This window comes from Canis lupus, chromosome 2 (assembly GCF_011100685.1).
Source record: "Canis lupus familiaris isolate Mischka breed German Shepherd chromosome 2, alternate assembly UU_Cfam_GSD_1.0, whole genome shotgun sequence".
NCBI lineage: Eukaryota > Metazoa > Chordata > Mammalia > Carnivora > Canidae > Canis > Canis lupus.
The window spans coordinates 78,156,912-78,166,537 of NC_049223.1; the positions used below are offsets into that span (position 1 = coordinate 78,156,912).

The 9,626-nt window shown below is 55.1% G+C and overlaps 1 protein-coding gene across 5 annotated transcripts in view; it reads left to right on the plus strand.

Annotated features, from left to right (window-relative positions):
* The window catches only part of PLA2G2C (phospholipase A2 group IIC), a 21,372-nt gene extending 14,397 nt beyond the window's left edge, over positions 1 to 6,975 (plus strand). For 3 of the 5 annotated variants that reach the window (XM_038531764.1, XM_038531765.1, XM_038531763.1), the window contains exon 5: positions 5,540 to 6,975. In XM_038531764.1, coding sequence (XP_038387692.1) covers positions 5,540 to 5,709 — 170 coding nt within the window. In that variant the 3' untranslated portion in view covers positions 5,710 to 6,975. The other 2 variants (XR_005356103.1, XM_038531766.1) reach the window with 2 other exon arrangements.
* The last annotated feature ends 2,651 nt before the right edge of the window (positions 6,976 to 9,626 follow it).

A 9,626-nucleotide genomic window follows, 5' to 3' on the forward strand; every position in this document is an offset into this window, starting at 1 on the left:
GTCTGTGAGCATCCGTGATAGACACTTTACACACAGCACCGTAACCTCCAGGATACATCTTTGAGGTGTGGGCATGGTTATCAAGAGGGATCCTGAGGCTCAGAGAGGTTAGCTGAGATGGCCACGGTCCCACAGCCAGGAAAAGAAGAGTCGCAAGTTGGACCCACATTGTCTGGCCGCAGAGCTGGTGCCCCTGTCTCACACTGCGCTCCCCAGCAGCATGGGGCTGACGGGAGGGTGTTGGGGGGATGCACTTTGTTCCCATGAATGCAAGTCTTGCTGTCAGCAGCATGCTCATCAGAATGCTCATTGCCAGCCCAGGGGACAGAGAAAAGCAGATGGAGACTCGGCTCCTCCGTGATGCCCCAGATCTTTCTGTTCTGAAAGATCTTCTGAGCTTTATGTACCCTGCTAAGAGGCCCAAAGAGAGCACATCCTTTGGAGTCAGGCAGAGCTGGGTCTGTATCCCAGCTCCACCCCTTCTAGCTGGATAATTGCACAACTAGCCTGGGCCTTAGTCTCTTCATCTGTAAAATGGGGTTAATAATCTGTACTTCATAAAGTTACCAAAGTAACCCAGATAAAGGGTCAGGCCCATAGCAGGTGCTTAGGTAATGCCTTTCCTTTTGGAAGCTGAGACTTCTATGTGCATCTAAGTTTTCTTTTCCCCTTTTGACTTTTGCAGAAGAGCACTGGGATTTGCTTCATTACTGTTAGGAGATTTCTCTGAAGCATCTCCTCTGCACCTGCAGCGCCTCAAGCTACTATCATTAACTCCTAAGGAAGAAAAGCTCTTCCCTCACCCCAGTTCCACCGGGGTTCAAAGAGCTGCCCTGCAAGGGTTAACTGTCTCCCCCACCCTCCCACCCCAGCCTCCAAGTTCTGAAATCCTGTACCCAGAGCCTGGCCCTGGGTTGCTTAGCAACCTGCAGCTGATCCGGGATGCAGTTGGTGAGCAGGGAAGGGAAAGGGAAAAACAACTTGGCCTGTCCATGTCTTTAAATGTCACTGGGAGATCTTTGCAGAGAAAGGCCTGTAACCCAAGCCCTGGGGCTAATTTGCCAGGTGGGGACGGCTGCCCTCGAGCAACCAGGGAGGTTGTTATCCCTCCTTTGGGTGGTCTTACGTAAGTACTTGGCATTTGCAGGGGACTTTAAGATTAGCCAGCAGAGATACCCCCCCACCTCCACCCACATATGCACGTGTGCATTAGTGCAGGGGCCATGGGAGGCAGAGACTAGGTTCCAGCCAATAGTGCCACTTACACCTCCATGTCTGAACCTCGGACTTCTCCCTCTGCCAACGAGGGAAGGTGAACAATGGTAACCACTGGAATTTGCAGTTTGCAAAGACCTTTCTCCTTCATTACTGAATGTATTCCTTCACAACACCTCCACTCGCTGACACATCACCCTTTTCTCTCCTAGCATTTGTGTCTACCTGAAATTACCTTGCTTATTTATGCAGCCACTCTCCCACCAAGCAGAATATGAGTTCTGGAGGGCAAGGAACAAGCCTGTCTTAGGGGCTTGGGGGCGGGGGCAGACTCATCCTCATTAGAACCCACAGAGAAGGATGCCCTGGGAGCTATTGCAATGTGGGGCCTGCTTGCAGGAGGACCTGTACCTCCAGTTATTAGCCAAAGGCCTGGCACATGTTAAGAACACTGTACCTGTTTGATGAATGAATGAATGAACAACTCATGAAATAGTTAATGCAAGTGTCTGTTTCCCGATTTGAGAGCTGAGGCAACAGGCTTGGGGATGAACAACTTGCCTGAGATTCTAAAGCACGCAGATGGTGGGTCTGGATGGAGAAGCTGGCTTCCCAGGTTTCCTAGGATGGGGATCCTTTCGCTGCCCCAAAGACAGTGAGCGTCCAGCCCCGTGAGGCAGTAGCACTTAGTGATGGGCTGCTCACTGCGTGTTTAGGGCTGAAGATGTGCGTTGAGAAGACAAACTCCCTGCCCAGAAGGAGCTTGCAGGGGGAGGGGATCAGGTCCCAAAATACTCAGAAATAAAGTGCACTCAGGTGTGGATCAGTGCTGCGACAAGACGACAGGATATGGAATGACAGCGGCAGGGAGAGGGAGGGATGGCTACTTCAGGTGGCCGCAGAGGCCCTCACAAGGAAGTGGCATTTAGCCAGCGTGGCAGGAGCCGAGGCGATGGCAGCAGGACGGTGGAGGCTGGTGTGGCGCAGGGACCCGGGGCCACTGGATGGGTGGACAGGGGAGGAGCGCACCCTCTCCTTCAGTAGTAGGGGAAGCCACCAGAGCGTTTGAAGCAGGATGTGCTCTAATGTTGCTTTAGAAAGATCACTCTGGCCACTGCCCATGGAGGATGGGGAGCAAGGGAAGAAAGATGGGGAGCCACTAGTGAGCACTGGGGAGATGCTTCCACAGGGTGGTGGACTGGAGGAGAGAAGTGCCAGATGCTGGGTGTTTTGGAGGTAAATTGTCAGGAGCTGCTGATGGATGAGTTGCAGGGTGGGAAGGAAAAAGAGACAGGATCCAAGGTTCCCGGCCCAAACAGCCATGGGTAAGAAGTTGACCAAGCTTGTGCAGATGGAGAAGAACGGGCTATGGAGACATGGCAAGCACTCGGCATGAGCCTTCTTGAGTTCGAGATGCTTTTTTGATGCCTGACGGGGAAGTCAAGTGGACACGCACATGTTGGAGTCTAAAGCTCGGGGGGAGACACCTGGCTGGGACGAGAACCCGAGAGTCATGGGCATTCAGATGGCATTCAGAGCCCTGAGACCGAACCAGAGGCCCAGGGAGGGGATTTAGAGAGAGGGTGGAGGCCTGGGGCACAGGCAGGCAGAGGCCTGGCAGGACCAGAGTTCGCTGTGGGCAGGAAGGTAGAGCATCCTGCCTCCTCCTGGTTGTGGAAGTCTACTTCGTGGACTGAAAGAGATGGTCCTGAAGCCATCAGTTCCCTTCCTCATGTCTCAGTTTCTCCACCAGCAAATTGAAAGACATAGGAACTGGATTCAGACTTGTTTTTAAAAGATGGCTTGCAAAGAGGACATTTCTTGGCCTGGGGCTGCCTCTCCTTCTAGGTCTTGACAGGCCTAGTCTGGCCATGGCTGTGGGATGCCCCAGAAATGATTGTCCACAGCCATTGACCCCTGCTCAAGATCAGTTTCTGGGGGTCTGGGCCCCAGGCGAGGCATTAGAGGTCACACTGCACAACAGGAGAGGGTCATACTCCAGGCGTCAGAAAGGACCAGCTAAAGCAAGAAATGGACAGCGAAGAGAAAGGACAAAGGACAAGTGAGATGGAAGAACGGAAGAGAGGAACAGAGGACCGAGGTAACCAGAAAGAGGACAAAGAAGAGGAAGTGGCCAAGGCAGAGTGGCAGTACCTGGGTGAGTGACAGCACAGGGACACCAGGCCCTTTCTGGAGGAGAGTGTGGTTGAAGGGGCGGTGCCCTGCACCCAAGTAGCCCCCTGAGAACACCAGCCATGAGTCCAAGTGGGCCCCTGTAGACCACAGCAGCCACCCCAGAGGGAAGCAAGGGGTGTGCTGGGTACGGCGGTGGCAGTGGTGACGAGAGGCCTGGAAGGGACAGGGGCTTGAGAGAGGCTCCTGGAGGAGCTGGGGCTTGATGGATCCTGGAGGATCTTCACAGATGGAAAGAGGGAGGACAAAGGTGAGCCAGGTATCAGGAACAGTGGGAATGACAGGAGCAGAGAGCCAGGGGCAGGAGCATCCCTGGCACATTTCATGAGGGTGCATGGAGGGCACAGCTGAAGCATAGGGGGTGGGTGTCGATGTGCCTTGAGAAACTGAGTCTCCAGAGAGATGTGGGAGGACAGCTTGCTGCCAGAATCGGACTTCAGAGGGAGAAAAGCAAACAAACAGGACAGCCAGCACTGGGGCCAACCTCAAAGGGCCCCTCTCCTTCCCAGATGCTTCACCATCACCGTCACCAAAAGCCCTTACGGAGCACTCTGGGCGAGCCTGCCACGTCCAAACCACTCCCTCTGTAAACAGCAGCGAAAATCCTCCCAACGATCCTGCCCAGTAGACATCATTATTTATTTTTGACACTAATATTTTTATCATCATTTTGTAAATATGGATACTGAGGCTAACTTGCCCATGGTCAACAAACTGGGGAGTCTGGCTGCCTCCCTTCCTCACCCTCAACCCTCAGAGGAGAGTGGAACACACCCACACACACCCACACACACACACACTCTCTCTCTCTCTCTCTCTCTCTCTCTCTCTCTCTCTCTCAGCACTACAGTTCTGACAACTAAATAAAAGATCTCCATCTAGTGGTGACTTGGCCTAAGGACAGACACTCAATCCCAAAGGCCCATAGAGAGAGGCTACATTCGTCAGGGACCCTCAGTTGAGCACCTACCATGCACCAGCATTTGTTCTGCACACTGGGGATGCCGTGCAGACAAGACAGGCAAAGCGCCGGCCTCACAGAGCTCACACTCCACTGAGGGAAGACGGACACATGCAAGCCGACCCATAAGAGGCGTACGGGTTGTGCAAGGCACAGGGAATGAAATAACCGGGATGTGCGGAAGAGTGGCTGGAGGGAGCCCTAGATCAGGGGTCCGGGAGGGCTCTCTGAGGAGGGGAAATCTGACCGAGACCCAAAGAAGATAATGGATCCAAGTCACTTGAAGATCCTGGAGGGAAGTGTTTTAGACAGAACGGTGAGAGCAAAGGCCCCGGGACAAGACCAAAGCAGGCATGTGATAGGCCAGCGTGCCTGGAGCAGAGCGAAGGACAGTGGGGATGGAGAGGTTGGCGGGGGCCGGATCACGCCTGGCGAGGATGTGGATGTCTTCCCCCAACACTGGGAAACTGCACTGGGGCTTAGGCAGGAGAGAGGACCCCATCCAGGTGACAGTTTAGGAAGGCCCCTGTGCGTTTCCTCCTGTTAGAGAGGACAGCTGGAGGGGACAGGGATTGGGGGTAGCGGCCAAGAAGGTGGAGGGAAGGGGGTGGAGCCGGAAGTATTTTAAACAGAGGCATCAGTGGCGCTTGCTGTGGACTGGATGTGCAAAGTGGATGGATGTGCAAAGTGGAAGGCGGGGAGGAACCCAGGCTGCTGCTCACTTTCTGGCTCGAGTAGGAGGTGGTGCGGTTTGCGAGCCGGGAGCGTGGGTGAAGGACAGGCCGGTGGGTGGAGGGAGCGCTGCATCAAGTGTTCCCTCTGAACGCCTGAAGTTGGAGATGCCGGACACGTCCACGCGAGATGTCAAGCAAGCAGCTGGAACTGTGAGGTTAGCTCTGAGAAGTGGGTCCCGTCTTGTTGACCTGCAGGCCGGCTCAGGGCACCCCTCCCCATTGCAGCCCAGCCACCCCACCCCTGCTCCCTCTCCCGTTTCCTCCCTGCTTCTCTTCACTCTAGTCCTGTGGCATGTCCAGGTGTGACTGGGGACACAGGAGATGGACTCCCAAATTCCTCCCTCTCTGTTCAATCCTTGACCCCCTTGCAGCAAGCCCCTGTTTTCCCTGACCTTAGAACCAAGCGGAGCCCCTAGTGACCCTTCTCTCTCTGCAGGCAAGTGTCCCCTGGGTCCCAGCGTCAGCTGCCTCTGTGGGCTGCGGGCATGTGAGTGTGACAAGCAATCTGCGTACTGCTTCAGAGCGAGCCTGCCCACCTACGAGAAAAACTTCAAGCAGCTCTTCTCCAGCCGGCCCCGCTGCGGCAGGAGGAAGCTCCAGTGCTAGGCAGCCGCTGGCCCCCCTGTGGGTCAGCATCGCTCCAGTGTCACCTGTCCCTCCCGGAAACCTTCTCACGCCATCCCCAACAGCTCCATTTCTGCAGTCACCCTTCAGCACCTGGCCTAGGGTGCTCCCAACCAGAGGGCTGCCGATCAGCAATAGAAAAGATAAAATCCTGGCACGCCGTGGAGGGAGACAGCCCCTACTCATAGACACAAATAAATAACACCTTCTGAAAGTCGTTAAGTGCTAAGAAGCAATTTAACAGGTGACAGGAGAGAAAGATGTTCCCAACCCCCATCCAGGGATTTCCAGGAGGTGGAAGGGGACCCAGGATCTACCCTAAACTCTCCCTCCACTCCTACCCCAAAATCAGGATGCAGGGTGGACTTGGGGACTGGGCACACAACCCATGTCCAGCTGGGGGCAGAGCAGGGATCCTGCAAAACATGGTCTTTGCACACAGCTGAGGATCCGAGAGGTGCACTGGGATTTCGTCTCTCCTCTGTTCGGGTTCTGTTCTCTGACATCCCTCAGGTAGGAAAAATTAATGCCATTTTCATCTGGACACAGTGTGAGGATATCCACAGCCACCACTGCCACGTGAGTGTCACGACCAGGATGTTGTCAAAGGGAGAGAAAGAGGGCCTGGAAGGGGGTGTCAGAGATCCCCGAAATTTCCGTCCAAATCCAGAAGCCCCTGGTGATATCAGACTTAGATTCTAACCAACACCGAAGTGACCTGACCTGAGCGGGCTCTATTGTTTATAATGCCCAACTGGTATGGCAGGTTGCAAAATTGGCCACAAGTGTCCTTACCTCTCTTATCCTTGCCTCTCGTGAAGGGACGCTCAGCTCTGCCCATCAAGAAGTCGAGTCTATTTTTCCCAGTTGGAATCTGAACTCCACACCGGCCTTGTGAATGACATTGGCCAATAGAATGTCGTGGAACCTATGGACGGTCTACCAGTTTCCCAGCCTAGGCTTCTGGAGGCCTGGTGCTCTAACTCTCTCAGGATGCCGAGCTCTGCCGAGAAAAAGCCTGGGCGGACCCCCTGGCAGATGGGAGCCAGAGTCCATCAGCCCTGCTGTGTCTACTCAGACCTCAGACATGTGAGAGCGCTCAGCAAAGATCAGCAAAGCCCACGCATTGCAGACGGTGACCCACGAGAGAAACTAGCTGGAACTGGAACAACTGTGTGCCCGGCTCAGCCCAGGCTAAGTTGCCAATTGCAGAACTGTGAGCCGAATAAAGGCTGACATTTGAAGTCACTAAGTTGTAGCGTGGCCTGTTACACTGTATAGCGCACTGATGTAACTGGTCTTCATTCATGGAGACTGCTGGGTTCTCGGCCCTGTGCTGCAGCTTGAGGCCACAAAATATTGTGGACGTGGCCCCTGCCCTGAACCTTGCAGGTCTGAGAGGAGAAAGGCCACCTTCATATAAGGGAAAACACGCAGAGGCCTGTAATCACACGGTCATCCAACAAACATGTCGTGAGCCCCCCACTAAGCGTCGGGCACGGTGCAGGGCATCAGGGATTCAGAGGTTTTAGGAAAACAAATAAAATCAGGTCTAAAAATCCTGGGGAGAGCTTCAAGAGCTGTAGCAGCCTTTAGAAGTTCAAGTTCAGCCACTTAAAATCTGGATTGAGTGATGCTGTCACTCATGTGAAGAGACAGTAAGGGAAGGCAGGGGCGGGTGGTCAGCAGAGGGTCTGGGAGCTGGGGCTCTGGGCTCTGCCTCGCTCAGCTGGCAAGGTCGAGTGGTAAATTCATCTGCCCTTCCTTCTCCCTTCCTCCCTCCCTCCCTCCCTCCCTCCCTCCCTCCCCCTCTCTCCTCCTTCTCTTACTTCCTTCTTTATTTCCTTCCTTCCCTACCCGCATGTGCTCTATTAATTACAACTGCAGAAGAGGAGCTTGAGGTTGGTGGGCATCCATGGCAATAGTCGTAAAGGTCTGAGGTAGGCGGTTGCAGAAAAGCAGGTGTGGAATTAGTGTGGTTGGGTCCAAGCCAGGCCCCTCCACTCCTAGGGGGTTCTGACCACAGCAGAGGCCAGCTCAGGACTCTGGGCATATCTGGCATCTGCCACAGAGGAGACAGAGGGCCGGGGCTGTGCCCAGTAGGGAAGACAGAGGCTCCGGTGAGAGATCCAGGCCACCTTCCTCTCCCTGGGTCTCAACCCCTGATGCGTAAGTTAGAGGGAATGGGCCCGTGCTGGCATCCAAACCCCACTTGGTTCTGAGAGCTGGGATTGCAGAGGGATGTCGTTGACTTTTGCTGAGAAATCTGCTCTCCTGGAAGGACAGCCATTCACCCATCAACAAGTAAACCCTCAGGGCCTACTCCAAGCCAGGCCCTGTGCTAAGAGCAGAGAAATAAAGATGCATCAGACTCCAAGTAGCTCGCAGATCAGGGGAACACAAGTCAACAGACAATGATACTACTGCAGGCTGCAGAATGCTGGAACAGGGGTCAGCGTGGGGAGCAATGACCGCCACCCAGGAGGGCCAGGCCTGGCTTCCCAGGGGGAGTGCTGGGGGTCTGACACCTCATCGGGGGACTCAGGATGGCCAGGGGGGTGCAGAGCCTCCCCGGGGAGAAGGATGGAAGGTAATTCAATATGAATCCCTGCCACCTGCCCCTCCCCATCTCAGCTGAGGGGCCCGCCTCCATCTTTGCCCCCCCCCCAGGCCAAAAATCTGCATGTCAAATTCTTTCTCTCATATCTCACATCCCACATCCAATCTGTTGGCACTCCTTTCAAAATAAAACTAGATTCTGTATGTATTTATAAAATACTTAGTAAAAGGCACACATTAAAAAAATAAAATGAGAGAGGAAACATCTCGAATCTGACCACTTCTCACCACCTTCGTGGCTGCCACGACGGTTGGAGTCGCCATCACCTGGGCTACGGCACCTGCTCTTCTCGTTCTCTCCGCCCCCACCCGGGCCTCTACAATCTCTTCTCCTGCGCAGCAGCTGGTCAGCAAGCACAGTGCCTGGCGTCTGACCAGGTCCCCGCTCTACTCCCGTCCTCCACTGGCTCCCCTTCTCCCTCTAAGAGCCAACGTCCTCCCAGGGCCCAAGAGGTCCCCATTGGCCCCCACTTCTGGACTCGCCTCCTCTGCTCTCTCCCCACACCACCTCGGCTACTCTAGCCTCCATGCTGGTCCTTGAGCACCCCGGGCACGCTCTCTTTGGAGGACCTGTCCCCACCTGGCTGTTCCCTCTGCCTGGAAGGGGCTTTGCCCACGGCTCACTCCCTATCTCCTCCAGCTTTGCTGCCATCTCACCTCCCTCGTGAAGCTGATGCCGACCACCCTATTTGATACTGCCCCCCACCCTCCGGCCTAGTGCCTTCTCCCTCGTTCTGCCCCTTCCAGTTCTGTTCCCTGCAGCTCAGTGCACCTGTACTCATGGTCCGTCTACCCCGCGGGAGTGTAAGCTCATGAGGGCAAGAGCCTCTGCCCATCGCTGATGTGGATGTTGAATGACACGTGGTCAAGAGAACATGGACTGTGACAGGATCACAAGTAGCTCCCAGTGGGGAGTGTGGAATGTGGGGAGTGGTTTTCCAGAACCAACAAAAGTGAGGAGGTGGGCAGGGCTGGGTTGAGGAGAGCCTTGCGGTCCCCCTGAGGAGCCTGGGCCTGATCCTGGGAGCAGTGGGGGGCCCCACCCTCATTCTCTGCAACACAACCACTTTCCACCTGTGTGCACTTGGGGAGCTCAGGCGCCTGGAGCCGCAGTGTCCTCGGGGGCACGTGGTAACAGGGAGGATGAGTGTGAAGGCGGCGGGTCTCTCTCACACTCATTCCTTCATCCCTTCACCGCTTGGCACTGAGGGGTGAGCCCCCCGCCTCGGGGGAGACAGCCTTGCAGCGAACGTGGATGTATTTTCACAGTAGCCCCCTGT